The sequence below is a fragment of the Primulina tabacum genome, chromosome 1 (assembly GCF_025594145.1).
Source record: "Primulina tabacum isolate GXHZ01 chromosome 1, ASM2559414v2, whole genome shotgun sequence".
NCBI lineage: Eukaryota > Viridiplantae > Streptophyta > Magnoliopsida > Lamiales > Gesneriaceae > Primulina > Primulina tabacum.
Window position 1 is genome coordinate 21,650,512 of NC_134550.1, and position 16,931 is coordinate 21,667,442.

The 16,931-nt window shown below is 32.9% G+C and overlaps 1 protein-coding gene and 1 non-coding gene across 6 annotated transcripts; both read right to left on the bottom strand.

Moving 5' to 3' along the window:
* Positions 1-37: 37 nt before the first annotated feature.
* On the bottom strand, positions 38-4,734 carry LOC142542933 (tubby-like F-box protein 8). Of its 5 annotated transcripts, none has more exons than XM_075649863.1 (6): positions 4,410-4,734; positions 4,027-4,077; positions 2,895-3,254; positions 2,211-2,298; positions 1,477-1,609; positions 38-978 (listed from the first exon to the last, which is right to left on the bottom strand). In XM_075649863.1, exons 3-6 carry the CDS (start codon positions 3,240-3,242, stop codon positions 261-263), a joined length of 1,287 nt encoding a protein of 428 aa, XP_075505978.1. In that variant the 5' UTR covers positions 3,243-3,254; positions 4,027-4,077; positions 4,410-4,734; the 3' UTR covers positions 38-260. The 5 variants fall into 5 exon arrangements, with proteins under 5 accessions (XP_075505978.1, XP_075505969.1, XP_075506003.1 ...); XM_075649854.1 differs by having other exon boundaries at positions 2,895-3,323; positions 4,410-4,733; XM_075649888.1 differs by lacking the exon at positions 4,027-4,077.
* A 6,073-nt stretch (positions 4,735-10,807) lies between these two features.
* Positions 10,808-10,918, bottom strand: LOC142521305 (small nucleolar RNA R71). The gene has a single exon (XR_012814125.1). It is a non-coding gene; the product is annotated as a small nucleolar RNA R71 (small nucleolar RNA).
* Between the last annotated feature and the right edge of the window lie 6,013 nt (positions 10,919-16,931).

Genomic DNA, 16,931 nt, shown 5'->3' on the forward strand with positions numbered 1-16,931 from the left:
ATTTCACCTCAAGCAACTGGCATTGAACAGATATAAATTGAAAATGAAGAAAACCAAGATTCAATATCCTGTTGGGTCGGTGGTCTCGTCTTCCGTAGACAGCTCCAACCATATAATTACGATTGTACAGAATCCTTTGACAAGACAGAAAATGGTAAGAAACAAATTACATCAATCACCTCTAACGAAGAAAAGAAAGGTTACAGGCACTGTTATTACGCAGTTCAATTGACAGCAAGCCATGAAATCTGTCTCCTCTCTTATTCACAAGCCAATTTAGTGTCAAAGCTGCTCAAACAGATCGCGAAAGCCTGAAAAGCCGACAACGGGTATCGATAATCCATGGTAAACATGTCTTTTCCTACCTTACCGAACTGGAGGATGATTTTGTCGTGATCGGATTGAGCCGGCTGAGAGGTAGTCGGTGGGGGTGCCGTTGCTGCGGGTTGTGTGGCGGGAATCAACTGAAAGTTTTTCACCGATGCGACAGTCACGCGCCCTCGGAAATTGAGGCACCAGCATTGTAACTGTTCGTGCCATCGGGGGGACTTGTTCTTCAGAACCAAGGGTCTCAATTTATTGTCGTCGTCATCTTCATTCGACAGCCCTGCAATCTCAGAGAACCGGGAGCTGCTGAATTCAGTGGAGTGGTCCAGAGATTTCGAGAAGGTGATGCTCCGAAAAGAGTCCTCGAGGGGTCTTCGAGGGAGTTCTGGTTGTCCAGGGACGACTCCACCTGGTTCGAGGGATGACATGGGTATTGAGTGCATAACGCAGTTCATCCTACGTGGGCCACGTGTCCCAAGCACGTTTAGCTCGTATGTGATTTGGGCGATGATGTAATTTCCCGTCGGGACTTTTGGAGATACTTTCTTGGTATAGAATCTGCGGCTGGTTCTCCCGGGCGGAGGGATGTGTGAATACACATCTGGAGGCTGTGTATCGTAAACAATAAACTTTGTGCCGAGAAAATTTGATCTGCGCCAGAAAGTAGAGTTAAGCCATATATAACAACAAACTTATAGTTCAAAATGCAACACAAAAGCAACACACAACAGAAGTACAAGAAGCTGATTAAAAAAAATACTCAAAGTACAATAGAAGTCAAGACTCGTAGGCAAAAACAAGGTATTTTACAAATTCATGGATTTAGTTCAAAGAAAAATTTCAAGAACAAGAGCCGAAGTTCTTATCTCTAAAATTGCCATCAATCAAGAATTTTGTTGTACACAAAAAATGGAGAATCTACACATGAAATTAAATATCGAGACTTGATGACACCTAATAGAGCCTTTACAGGAAAGAACAAAAATCATGTTTAAGGATTTCCTCCAAAGGCCGACATATCCACCTAAAACATGAGTGGAAAAATGAATGTGGTATTCACGAGAAAACTGCTAGTATAGCAACTATATAAAGAAAGACACACAATCAATTGTATATATAAGATTCCGAGTTAAGGCATGGCAAGTGTACCTAAGTTTTCCGATATATGTGCTACTTGATCTAGAAATGTTGTCCGCATCCATTGAGATAACATATTCTGTACATGTTGTTCTGCGAGTTCTTTTTGCAGAGAGAAGGAACTTTCCATTTTCGACAAGCAAAGCTGAAAATTGATGCAGAAAATTTCTGAGCTCACCACATGCTGCAGAACTACATTAATCATAAAAGCAGATTCAACTAGTAACATCACTGCTTAGAATTTTGTTGTTAAAGCATCTTTTCCATGGTCATTGAAAATTATAAAAGGACCATGAGTATTGAAACAATACAGACATGCGGAGAGACATATATGTGTGTTCGTTTGTGTGTGTATATATATACACAAGTTTCATAATTTCGAAGAAACTGCAATTCAATAGCTTTAAAAGCGAAAAGAAAATAAGGATAACATATACTTTCTAATGCATTTAAAAAGTCAGAAATTGTAGACAAAATGTCCGGATTATAAACCAACGTAGAGTAGATTTTGGATGGCCTTTTTAATCTGGACCCAGAAAGCAAATAATACACCATTCTTCAAGTCATTAGCAGAGAGAGTAGATTTGTAAATTATGGAACATTAAGCACCCCTACTAATGAGGGTAAATAAGTGTTTGAACCAACAAAAATTGGCAATGAAGGAACTGAAAACCATTAAAAAAGCCCAGAAAGTGCAAAGAAAGCTGAATAAACGTCAAGAGGACACTCGTCAAGAGGACACTCACCAGGACTGAGACACAGGAAAAGATGATATGTTAAATTAGATTTGTCCCTCTTTATGAAGCATTGGATAGTTCCATCACGATGCCCAGGCTATCAATGGGAAAAACACAGATTCAGCATCTCTTAAGGTAAAGGTAAGTACGAGTTATTTATAATATCAGAACTGCAGATGTATTGACAAATATTTAAGAAAATCGACAAGTGTACAAATACTAGGTTATAAGGTTAGTTGATGTGTGAAAAAACATAGTTGTAGAAGGATTAGGGTTTATGGGGACTGGGGGAGTAGAGCAGTCCCATCTCAAGATAACTGAGCTTAACTCAAGCTCTTTCTGATGATCTTGAGCTTTACTTTAATTGTTCATAAGCTTGTGAGCTGGCTTGCAAGTTTCTAGATATTTTAAATCTTAATAATACAAATAAAAAATCAATGGTTGCGTACACACACACACATATATTATTCTATAAAAATTTATTATTAGTTTTAAACATGAGCTCACACTCTCGAGCAAATCCAGTGACATGAGCTCACAAAAACCCAACTCACAAGTCCAACTTGAGCTTTTTCATATGAAGCTTGAGACTTTGTATAGTTGGCTTTAACTCATTTTCACCCCTATCTTGAGGACGAACATGTTACATTAATCTCATACAAGACATTGGCACAACAGAATGACTAATGTCACCTGCTTCAATGAAACTGGAAAAGTAAGCTTCCCACAGAATTCAGGATTTCGGACAATTTCTTTGCACGTGATCCTCCATGATCGGCAAACAGAAGCACACGCAACCACATGCTTCCTAGCAGGCCATGCACTCTCACTCTCTTCCAACCTTTTAATCACATCAAATAGTAGCTCGGGAGGCAGATTAGCCCAGCGGCTATTTTGGATTACCAAATGCTGATCATCCAAGTCATGGAACGAACCGTGCGACTTATCACGATGATGACCAGACAATCTCACATCAAAACTCCTCCGAGATAAGCTCCCAAAACTGTCTCTTATGTCTCGAGCTATACTTCGGAATGACATTGATTCCCTAAACTGGTGAGAAAGACCAGATTGCAAACAGTACCACTTGGTCACTTGATCCTTTATAACATAAATCTTATCCTGAAAAATTATAGGTATAGGCCCCTCCACTCATTTGTTCGGCCATAAATGAGCATTAAGAAATATTTATCAAAGACAAAAATACATGGCAAAGAACAAAAGGGCAAAAATAAATGAAAAGTTTAATCATGGAGAGAAAATAAGTACAGAAACTAAACAAACAAATAAATGAAATAAGAAAAAAAAGACGAAGATGAAGTAGAAAAGGACTGCTTCACATGGACCATGAATACAAGCAAATCAAAATAGTACACAGCTTTTCCTAGATTTAAAATAAAGCTAGTTTCCATACTTCCATTTGAAGAGGACAAACAAAGAATCAACCAGTAAAACAACACATACTTCTGCTGGTTAGCCATAATCTCCAATCAAATACCTCCACACAAAAGCCAAAAAATTATCCAGAAAGGCCAAAACTTGTAGAATTTGAATAAGAAATTTTATCAAGCATTGCCCAATACAAAACTTAAACCACCCAAATTAGTGGTATGATGCATAAAAATTTATGAAGGAACAATGAACACAGGCCAATTGAAAGAAACACAAGCACACTATTTGGATCTTTCAGGATGATAAGCTGGAACTGAACTTAAAACAATTAAACTCAAATTACAGTCTATCAGTAATACAATTTTGCAGAGATCTTAACCAAATGGACAATTGAAAAAGACATGAAAGGTTTGACGGCAATGATGTCACAAACCTGCTGAAAGGGGGTAGGAAGCACAAAAGTTTCAATATCTTACAGAGAGATCTGCAAGAACAACAAAACACACGACCTTCCTAACAAAAATTTCACAAGTTAAACCTCGGACAGAAAACAAATACACAAAACTCAAGTCTTGAAAAAACAGCCCGCATAGAAATTAAAAGAAAACGAAAGACCCAGGAAGAAAAAATTAAACCCAAGAAGCAAAATCCGAACCCAAAACCAAGATTTCAACTATCTCTATGCCAAACAAGTTTATTAAGAGAAAATTTTAAATTTGCCAAAGTTAAATGGACCACTTTGACTTCAGAGACAAAAGCACCTACCTTCGCCAAAAAAATATCAAAGTAGAAGCTTATGAAATCAAAGATCTGTACCTCAAAGCTCCAAGAAGCCTCAAAAGCCGAAGTCCACGGGAGATATATACAAGCACATGTATCTATATATCATTCAACCAAATTTTCAAACACAGAAAGAAGTAGATCAAGAAAACGAAAAGTTGGGTCAGACTCATTAAAGACACATAATTACACAAATATTTACTACATATCAGCCTCTTCTTCACACACAGGAAAAAAGAGAGCGAGAAAGAAAGATAGAAAGAGGATCCGTGAGATGGTATTCAATCCAAGTGCAAAGCAGCAGGAAGAATGAAGAAAAGAATTGGAAATGGGGTTTGAGAATCAAAATATAAAATATATATAAATAATCGTATTATATTACATCATATATGTGTGTGTGTGAGAAACAGTAAGAGAAAAAGTCTTTGAATGGTTTAATATTGTTTAGTTTTTGGTTTGGTTTATGGTCTGAATGGTGTGGTTTACTGTAGTTTATCTATTTGGCAGCTACGTCACCGAAGGCAGACTATGAAGCAAGGATTTTCTTGACTTTTCGTTTACTTTATGCTAGGAGCATGCCTTGTCTAAATATTCATTTATTTATATAAAATGAAATATTTTTTTCTATTTGAAAAAATTATTTGAATGGTTCTTATGTCCTTGATTTTTTTAAAAACATGATTAGTTTTAGTTTTATGTTCATAATATTATTGTTGTTGGTTTCATGGAAATCTAGTGATTTGATGATAGTGTTTCCGAAAAAAATAGTGAGGCTTTAAAGAGCTTTTCTTTCTTATATACTAGGATTCAGGGATACACAATGTGTGTCTAAAATACAAATTTATCTATTGACTATTAGAGAATGTTCAATGACGTGCGGATACTGGTGTGATGAAGTCGGTAACTTCATTACATGTTGATGTCAAGGATGATAACTTCATCTCATAGTTATGCGAGGTTATGATGATTTTACAGAGATGATGTTGAAATATTGATTTTTATTTTGAATTATTAAATTTTTGTTTCATTAAATATATGGATATCTAAACACAAAATTAAAGTGCATATAATTGAAATTTTTTAAAAATACACATTTTTAAAAATTTAAAGCTTACATATAATCATGTGTTGGTTGCCTCAAATGCTACTTCGTTTAGGAATAATTATATCCACTAATCTTAGGTAAATTAGGCTCATTAAGACCTATTTAATTGTAAAGTAAAAGTTTACAAAATTTGTTTTCAAAAATAATAATTTATGGGCTTTTAAAAGTCTTTCGTTTGATCACAACCGACTTCCTGTATAAAATCAAGCTCGCCTCGTAAAATAATTTGAGCTACAGCATTTTTAATTTTTTAAATAATATTTAATCATATTATTAAGCCTAAAAATATTTATCGAAAAGTATTTTATCTTGGTTGTCCTCAGTTTCCTTTCCCCAGCATATTATCGAATATTAGGATAAATCTTCAGTTTTTCACAAAACCATGCAATTAGTCCTCAACCATATACTATGTATTATTTAAGCATTTAAAATCAATTAAATAAAATAAATAAGCAATTTAAATTATTTGCATGGATGCGATTTACGTAGGTTGACTTTTGGACGTTACAGTGACTCCTAGTGCCGGTAGAAAATTTTCAGACATAAAAGAATTAGTAGCTCTGTGTGTCTGTCAATGTAATAGCTACCTTACCTGACATTAATATAGCACCTATCATTATTGAAGAGCTGGGGTCTGTTTCTTCTTGGTCATTACCAATATGTGACCTTGCATTCTTTCGGTTGAAAATTCTTCTCAGTCCATTTCAAAATCTGTTTTCTTGTTCTGTTATCCTCTGCAACATTTCAAGTGTTTTGATTTTGAAGTAGCGTCCGAATATTTTGAGGTGAACGCATTTACCAAATTTATTCATCTGCTACAACATTTCAAGTGTTATGATTTTGAAGTAGTGTCTGAACGTTTTGATGTGCACCCATTTGTCAAATTTCTTCTTTTGACTCTGCAATCTGTTTTCAACTTCTTGCATTATCAAATGGATGCCTGGTTGAACTGTTGATAATGTCTTGGATGGCTCCACTAGAATTATTTTTCATTTGTCTGACGGATTGAGCTGGGAAAGTACTGACTGATGAGATTTAAAGTTGATCTCAAATATCTTCATACCAGGTAACAATTTTTGAGATCGGAACAGCTGGGATGAGAGCTGGTCTGATGGGTTTGTTGAGGTGTTTCATTAGCTTGGTTCTTTAATTCTATTCTACTTCTCAGGAGTTAGGGAGAAGACTTTGATGAGTGGGAGCTGTTGGTCTCACGTGCGGAATTTGAGATAATAAAACCCGAAAATAAAGAATAAACTGGACACCGATATTTATGTGGAAAATCCCTAAAAATTATTAGGGTAAAAACCACGGGCAAGATGAAAAGAATTCAACTATAATATTTTGTGGTGTACAACTCACTCACTGTATTTCCAAAGAGAACAAACACTCTCTTAATACAGGAGAACAAAACACCTCACAAATATTATAGAACTAAACACTCAAATGCTTAATAAGATGAGAGAAAACTCGAAGAAGTGATGATTTCAGAATGAAGGAGGGAGCTCTATTTATAGAGCCCCTTGACCGTGTGAAGACGCGTATACAATGTGTCTTCCATCTTTTCACAAAACTTCCTCCGAAATAGCCAACCCACGTTTTTTTTCTCTTCAAAGAAGGCAGCAAAACATTTGGTCCCTACAACAATTATTACCGACATTTCTCCCACTTGGAGATTTGATTGAGAATCAAACACATCTCCACACATCTTTTCAATCTTGCCATTTCCTGCTACTTACGTTTCTGCTAGACCACTTGAGGATCTACACCACTTAAACTTATCAGTGTTCACTGGCTTTGTCAGAAAATCAGCTATGTTATCTTTTGTATGAATCTTCTGCATATCCGCACTTCCTTCTTCTACTACTTCCCTCACAAAGTGAAATTGGACTCCAATGTGTTTCGTCCTGGAATAAAAGGCTGGATTACTTGCGATGTGCAAGTCACTCTGATTGTCACAAAACAAAAAAATATTTTCTTGTTGATGCCCGATCTCCTCCAATAACCTTTTAATCCATATTGCCTCCTTACAACCTTGAGTAGCTGCCATGTATTCTGCCTCTGTTGTAGATAACGCTACAACTGTCTGCAGTTTTGAAACTCAGCTTACTGCTTCCCCTGCAAGTGTAAACACATAACCAGTAGTAGATTTCCTCTTATCATGATCACCTGCATAATCTGAATCGACATAGCTCCTGAGTGTAAAATCTGATTGTCCATAACATAATGCAGCATTTGAGGTACCCTTAATGTATCTAAGGATCCTCTTAACAGTGCTCCAATGCTCTCGTCCAGGATTCACCATATACCGACTAACTGCTCCCACTGCTTGAGCAATACTCGGTCTTGTACAGATCATTGCGAACATCAAACTTCCCACTGCTGATGCATATGGTTCTCGAGACATCTCCATCCTCTCTGCTTCACTGCTAGGACACATCTTGGAGGATAACTTGAAGTTAACAGGAAGAGGGGTCGATATTGGCTTGCTGTCTTGCATGTTGAAGCGTTGCAAGACTTTCTTCAAATAATTTTTCTGATAAAGCCAAATCTTTCTGTTACTTCTGTCTCGGTGAACTTGCATCCTTAGAATCTTGTTTGCTGGTCCCAAATCCTTCATATCAAATTCCCTAGCCAACTGTGCCTTCAATCTTTGGACCTGATCTTTGTTGTGGCCTGCTACCAACATGTCGTCCACATACAACAACAAAATGATATAATCATCACCAGACCTCTTGAAATACGTACAAGGGTCTGCACTCAGTCTGTTGTATCTAAGGCTCATGATATATGAATCAAATCTCTTGTACCAACACCTCGGCACCTGTTTGAGACCGTACATAGATTTGTTCAACCTGCAAACCAAGTTCTCTTTGCCTTTTTCCGTAAAACCTTCTGGCTTGAGCATATAGATTTCTTCTTCAAGATCTCCATGAAGAAATGCTGTTTTTACATCTAGCTGTTCTAGATGTAGGTCAAACACTGCACACCATGCCAATACTACTCTGACTGTTGTAAGCCGAACCACAGATGAAAATATTTCATTGAAGTCAATGCCTTCTTTCTGAGCATTTCCTTTTCCCACCAACCTAGCACGATACCGCTCCACTTGGTTATTGCCATCACGCTTGATCTTATATATCCATCTGTTTTCAATGGCTTTCCTCCCTCGTGGTAGTGTAACAAGATCCCAAGTTTTATTCCTGTCTAATGCCTCCAACTCTTCTTGCATTGCTATCATCCACAGGGATACATCCGAGCTATGAGTAGCCTCGTGGAAACTCGATGACTCACTGATCAAACTTAAAATTAATAATTTATTATATGTTAAAACCTGTATTTTAAAATTTAAGTTTCATTAAAATTATAAAATTATGTTATTTTAGTATTGTTTGTTTATATTTAATTGTCTTACTAAATATGTTTTATTTTCAGGTTTTCTACGTGTTGATAAAATAATGATAATTAAAGCTAGAAAATTCAAATGGAGGTAACTCAAATATGTTTGGAATCCTTGAGAAATTATCTACAACTTTGCAGAAGACATGATTGCCTAAAAAGTTCATTAAGATGATCAAATTGTGCAAATATAAAAAGGAGGACAAATTTACTTTTACTATGACCAGCATATAGTAAAAAAATCATAACTATTTCAATATTTAACCAAATGAGGTGAACCAAGTGGCCAAATTCATCTACAGACAATTCCCCACATGTTTGCCGTTTTGAGCAGAGTCAAATTCGGTGACTAAAGTTGTGGAACAAAGTATTGAAAGAAGGGACATGGAATTGAACTTGGAGGAGACAAAGAATATTATTGCAACAACATGGCATTAATAAAAATTTTGACCCTTTCTCTCATTTGGCCTATAAATAGAGGCCTTGTGCTAGCTTGAGAATCATTCTATCTCATTGTAAAATATAGTGTGAGTCTGTATCAAAGTTCTAAGTTCCAATATATTTTCTTTCATGTTCTCAACTATGAGTGATATTTTAGTGTTGATCAAAAGTAAGCTTATGGCAAGCTAAATCTATTATGTCAAGGTGAAGAGGATGCATTCTTGGTGAAGTAAGATTGTTTATATTTTGTATATTCTTTCTTTATTTCTTTTCATTTAGCTAACTTATTTTTATTGTAGGTATAAAAATGAATTATTTGTTGTTATCAATTTACATCAAATACTTGATACCATTAAAGTGGTTATCTAACAATCTAACATTTACTTTATCGCAACTAACTTTTATTTTTCGCATCTAACTTTTACTTTCTCGCAACTAACTTTTACTTTACCGCAACTAACTTATTAAATCAATATATTTCATTTAGGCAATAGCGTGGCTCTGCCGATTGTTCTAAATGAAATATAATGATTTAATTTAACATTTACTTTATGCAATTATTTATTTATATAGTTATAATTATAATCATAGGTACCATATATAAAATATCGGTTAATTCGGTATTTTCTATAGTGGGAACTAGATTATATTATGTGTGTGTTTAATTTTCTTGGAACCATTATTTATGGTGGTTTCTTTTGTTTTACTTTTAGTTAAACAATATTACATAAACCAAGAATAAATCTTCAAGCCTTGACAAAATTTATAATTTGTAAACTTCATTCTTGTATTTGGTAATCTATAAATTAATAAACTTAAACTCAAAATAACCTCTCTGAGGATCGATCTCGTACTTACGAAATATATTACTTGCAGACAACCTACACTTGGGTGAATTATTATTTAAGTAGTAGCAAGTTTTTGGCGCCGTTGCCGAGGAGGTATAAATTAAGTTTATATTTGTTAATTATGTTTTATTTATAAGTATTGTGTTGTTTTTTTTTTGTATGAGTATTTGGAGTCGAAAAAAAAGTGGTAGACTTATTCGAGTATCTGAAAATAATTTAAACATGGATGATAATTCAAATAATCAAGATAATAATAATAATAATAATAATAATAATCAAGAACATGATCAATTAAGAACACTTAGGCACTATATGAACCATATTAGAACTAGTGCCCCATCTTGTTTAGTTTTTCCTCCTGATGCATCTAATTTCAACTTCAAACCTCAAATTATTCAACTTTTACCAAATTTTCATGGCTTAGATTATGAAAATCCATATTTGCATCTAAGAGAATTTGAGAAAGTTTGTAACACTTATAATGATCAAAATTGTAGCATGGATATAGTTCGATTAAAGCTTTTCCCTTTTTTTTTAAAAGATAAAGCTAAAACATGGCTACAAAATTTAAGATCAAGTTCAATAAGATCATGGGAAGAAATGCAACAACAATTTCTCAAAAAGTTTTTCCCTTCCCATAGAACAAACTCTTTTAAAAGACAAATTACAATTTTTTCTCAAAAACAAGGAGAAACGTTTTATCAATGTTGGGATAGATATAAAGAATTACTTAATACATGCCCACATCATGGTTTTGAAACATGAAGAATAGTTTCTCACTTTTATGAAGGTCTAATACCTAAAGATAGGCAAATGATAGAATTCATGTGTAATGAAAATTTTGAAGATAAAAACCCAAATGAAGCTATGGAATATTTAGATTCATTAGCAGAAAATGCTCAAAATTGGGATAATATAGGCACAATAGAACCACCAACAACTAAAAACAATAATTCAACAAATGGGGGTGTTATCTATAATCTTAAAGATGATATAGATATTCAAGCTAAACTTGCATCTTTAGCAAGAAAAATTGAGTCATTAGAAATGAAAAAGAGTGGTCAATTAAAAAGTATTCAAGAAATTGTTTGTCATATATGTGATACACATGATCATGCTACAAAAGATTGTCCAACATTACCTTCATTTAAAGAATGTCTCCATGAACAAGCAAATTATGTTAACAATTATAAAAAACCAATACTAGATCCTTTTTCACCATCATATAATCCTGGATGGAAAAATCATCCTAATTTTAGTTGGAGGAATAATAATAATGCACAACCGTCACAACAATATTTTCAAAATAACCAAAATCATCAAGGTTATATTCCTTATGTTACACCTCCAAGAAAAAACTTTGAAGATGTAATTCATGCATTTATCCAAAAGCAAGAGTCTATCAATATTCAAAACAGTCAATCTATGAGTGATTTGAAAGAAACTCTTGCAAAATTTGCATCTGCACTTAATATTCATGAAAAAGGAAAATTTCCATCTCAACCTCAACATAATCCTAAAAATCAAAATCAAGAATTAAAAAATGAAAAAATTGATCAAATAAAATCTGTTATCACCCTTAGAAGTGGTAAAATAGTTAATGATCCATATAGTAATGAAAACAAGGATCATTTAAAATCAAAGAGTAAGGATGATAATCCTGATACTTTTGAGAATGATGATACCTTAAATTTTAAGAATAATATGGTGAATGATAAATCATCTGAAATAGTAAAAAAGTCAAATAAACCTCCACCATTTCCTCATGCATTAACAAATCATAAAAAACAAAAAAGTGATTCTGATATCTATGAAGTTTTTAAACAAGTGAAGATAAATATTCCTTTATTAGATGCTATTAAACAAGTACCTTCTTATGCAAAATTTTTAAAAGACTTATGTACTGTAAAGAGAAAATTGCATGTGAAGAAAAAAGCATTCTTGGCTGAACAAGTAAGTTCTATTCTTCAAAATAATTCTAGTTTAAAATATAAAGATCCTGGTTGTCTAACAATTTCATGTATTATTGGAGAAAATAAAATTAAAAAAGCTTTGTTGGATTTGGGAGCAAGTGTGAATTTACTTCCTTATTCAGTTTATGAAAAACTTAATTTAGGAGAATTAAAACCCACTTTTGTTACTCTCTTACTGGCGGATAGGTCAATCAAAATACCTAGATGTATTGTAGAAGATGTGTTGGTTCAAGTTGATAAATTCATATATCCTGTAGATTTTATTGTTTTGGATACACAACCAATAGAAGTACATAATGAAATTTCAGTAATATTGGGACGACCATTTCTAGCAACTTCAAATGCTTTAATTAATTGTCGAAATGGAATAATGAAATTGTCTTTTGGAAATATGACTCTAGAACTTAATGTGTTCAATTTATGTAAACAACCAAGTATTAATGAAAATGAATATGATAATGAAATTGAAACAATTGTGGAAGAAAATATACAGGAAGAAAACTTAAATCAACAATCTGAAGTTTTTTCACAACCAAGTATTAATGAAAATGAATATGATAATGAAATTGAAACAATTGTGGAAGAAAATATACATGAAGAAAACTTAAATCAACAATCTGAAGTTTTTTCAATAGAAAGTTTTGAGTCTAAAAATAATTTTAAAGAAGATGATAATACAAAACTTGAATTAAAAGTTTTACCATTAGAATTGAAATATGTATTTCTTGGTGAAAATAAAACATCTCTTGTTGTAATTTCTTCCACTCTTTTGCCAAATCAAGAAGAAGATTTGATTAAATTACTTAAAAAATATAAAAATGCAATTGGATGGACTTTGAAAGATATAAAAGGTATGAATCCTTTAATTTGTACACATAAAATTCACTTGGAAGAAAATGCTAAAACATATCAACAACCACAAAGAAGGTTAAATCCACATATGAAGGAAGTTGTTAAGAATGAAGTATTAAAACTATTAGACGCTGGAATTATCTATCCAATTTCAGATAGTAAATGGGTAAGTCCAACACAAGTAGTACCTAAAAAGTCCGGCATCACTGTTATAAAAAATGTAAAGGGAGAGTTATTACAAGCTAGGATTCCATCTAGTTGGCGTATGTGTATTGATTATAGAAAATTAAATGTGCAACTAGAAAAGATCATTTTCCACTACCATTTTTAGATCAAATTCTAGAAAAAGTAGCAGGAAATTCTTATAACTGTTTTCTTGATAGGTATTCGGGGTATTATCAAATACCTATATCATTAGAAGATCAAGAAAAAACTACTTTTACTTGTCTTTTCGGAACTTTTGCATTTAAAAGAATGCCATTTGGTTTATGTAATGCTCCGGCTACTTTTCAAAGATGCATGTTAAGTATTTTCAGTGATATGATTGAAGAATATGTAGAAGTTTTTATGGATGATATAACTGTTTTTGGAAACTCATTTGAAAATTGTCTTAAAAATCTAGAAGAAGTATTAAAAAGATGTGAAGAAAAAAATCTTGTTTTAAATTGGGAAAAATGTCATTATATGGTTAAATCTGGGATTGTTTTAGGACATGTGATATCTGAAAAAGAAATTGAAGTTGATAAAGCCAAAGTTGATGTTATTGCTAATTTAACATCACCAAAAACGGTCAAAGAGGTTCGATCATTCTTGGGTCATGCAGGATTTTATAGAAGGTTTATAAAAAATTTCAGCATAATATCTAAACCAATTTCAAATCTTTTAACAAAAGATACACAATTTGAATGGACTCAGAAATGTGAAAATGCTTTTAAAAAAATTATTAATCTTTTAGTTACATCACCTGTTTTACAACCTCCAGATTGGTCTTTATCATTTGAATTAATGTGTGATGCAAGTGATTATGCTATAGGAGCTGTGTTAGGACAAAGAAAAGAAGGAAAACCTTATGCAATCTATTATGCTAGTAGAACCTTAAATAGTGCCCAAATAAATTATTCAACTACTGAAAAAGAATTACTTTCAGTAGTATTTGCATTAGATAAGTTTCGATCTTATTTAATTGGTTCTACTACTATTGTTTACACCGATCATTCTGCCATAAAATATTTATCAAATAAACAAGATGCTAAGCCAAGATTAATACGGTGGATTTTATTGTTACAAGAATTTGATATTATAATTAAAGATGAAAAAGGAAAAGAAAATGTTGTAGCCGATCATTTATCTAGAATAATGACTGAATCATCTCATAATGAAATACCAATAAATGAAAATTTTCCAGATGATCAGTTGTTTTATGCTACTATTATGCCCTGGTTTGCTAACATTGTAAATTTTCTTGTGACAAATAAAATGCCTTCTCATTAGAATTCACAGGATAAGAATAAATTCTTGATAGAAGTTAAAAAATTTTATTGGGATGATCCTTACTTGTTTAAGTATTGTCCTGACCAAATTTTTCGACGATGCATACCCGACAATGAAGTAAGTAATGTTATTAAATTTTGTCATTCTGAAGCATGTGGAGGTCATTTTTCATCCAATAAAACAGCTACAAAAATCTTACAATGTGGATTTTATTGGCCGTCTTTATTCAAAGATACGCATTTATTTTGCAAATCTTGTGAAAACTGTCAGAAGATGGAATCAATTTCAAAACGAAACATGATGCCTTTAAATCCAATCATAATTATTGAAATATTTGATAGTTGGGGGATAGATTTTATGGGTCCATTTTCATTATCTTTTGGATATACGTACATTTTAGTCGCTGTTGATTATGTTTCAAAATGGGTTGAAGCAATTGCATGTAGAACTAATGATCATAAAGTTGTTATAAAATTTTTAAAAGAAAATATTTTTAGCCGATTTGGAATACCTAGAGCAATAATTAGTGATGGGGGAAGTCATTTTATAAATAAATCATTTTCTTCTTTGTTAAGAAAATATGGCATTACACATAAAGTTTCTACCACATATCATCCTCAAAGTAATGATCAAGTTGAACTTGCAAATAGAGAAATAAAACAAATTTTAGAAAAAACAGTTAATCCAAATCGAAAAGATTGATCTTTAAGATTAACTGATGCATTATGGGCGTATAGAACTGCATTTAAAACATCATTAGGGATGTCACCATATAGGTTAGTTTTTGGTAAGCATTGTCATTTACCGGTTGAACTTGAACATAAAGCTTATTGGGCAATTAAAGCATTTAATATTAATTTAGATGATGCATCTAAATTAAGAAAATTGCAAATAAATGAACTTGAAGAATTAAGAAATGATGCATATGAAAATTCAAAGATTTATAAAGATAAAACTAAAGCCTTTCATGATAAAAATATTATGAGAAAGTCATTTGAAATTGGACAAAAAGTTTTGCTTTATAATTCTCGTTTGCATTTATTTTCAGGTAAACTAAGATCGAGGTGGTCAGGACCATTTATAGTCAAATTTGTTTATTCTCATGGTGCTGTTGATATTGAAAATCCTAAAAATAATGACGTGTTTAAAGTTAATGGGCAAAGACTTAAGCCTTTTATAGAAAATGAAATTCTTAATAATGAGTTTATGCCTTTATATGATCCACAATAGTTGTTTGATATTTTCATTTTGTTTTGCGGATTCTAGTTCATTTCCCGGTTAAGTGGCGGATAACGGTACTCCGTGACTGTTTAAGTCGGTTTCTTCAGTTTTCCCAAAATAATTGAAATATATATAATAATAATAATATGGATGCGTGTATTATGAATCTTCGTAAATATTTTGCTTGTTTACCTGATAATGCGTTGAAAAGAATTTATAAAGCTAGATGTGAGCGGCTAAGGTTGATGATGTCATATGGCATACCGAATGATGTCCATTTGATAATTGAAGCAAAAGTCCGATTGGTTGGGGAAGCAAGTGAATTAATAATAAGACATAAGCCAGGATTTGGTAAAAGAACATATGCCAAAAAACGAAGAGCTAAACGTATAGGTGGATGTCATAAATGTGCAAGGTGGACTTGTAAGGGAAAATGCAAAAATGTTGGAATGACATCAATGAATAGAGAAGATAAAATTTTATTCATTAAGAATGGTCTGAGTAAAGAACCTTTGGATAATTTTCTAGAGGTTCTTGATACGCATTCTAGTGGGTACGTGCATAATGAACTTCTTAAACTATGGTGTCAATTTCAACAGGAGGAATATCAATATGGACGGTGGAATCAGCCTTACAAAGATCCTACTGTAGTAACGCATATCTATTTAGATAAGTAAATATATATACACAATTTCGTCTTGGGAATCTGACGTTAAAAGACCATGTTCGCCAATTTATAAGAAAATTGGATGTGAAGCATATCCTTGACTCATAGAAGGCGTTGAAGCCGTTACTGAACGTAAAATCAGAGGAAGATGTGAGCCACAATCACAACTACGATGTATATATTTGTTTTAATTTTGTCATTTTTATTTTCTTTTAATAATAATAATTTCCTGTTCAAATATTGACTTTTGGCATGTTACGCTTATAAATTCATATGTTGTGATCTAACAATTACAAAAAACATATTTCTCAACATGTCAACGTCCACGGTAAGTAAAATCAAAAATATTTGTGTATTTTGTGGATCTAGTGCAGGAAAAGATTCAATTTATGAAGAAGTAGCAGAAAATCTTAGAATAACACTTGCTAAAAAAAAGATTCATTTGGTATATGGTGGTGGTGAAGTTGGCCTCATGGGAAAAGTTGCAAAAGCTGCGCATGCAGGTGGAAGTGAAGTTTTAGGCATTATTCCGATTACCTTAGCCAATCTTACAGGACCAACAAT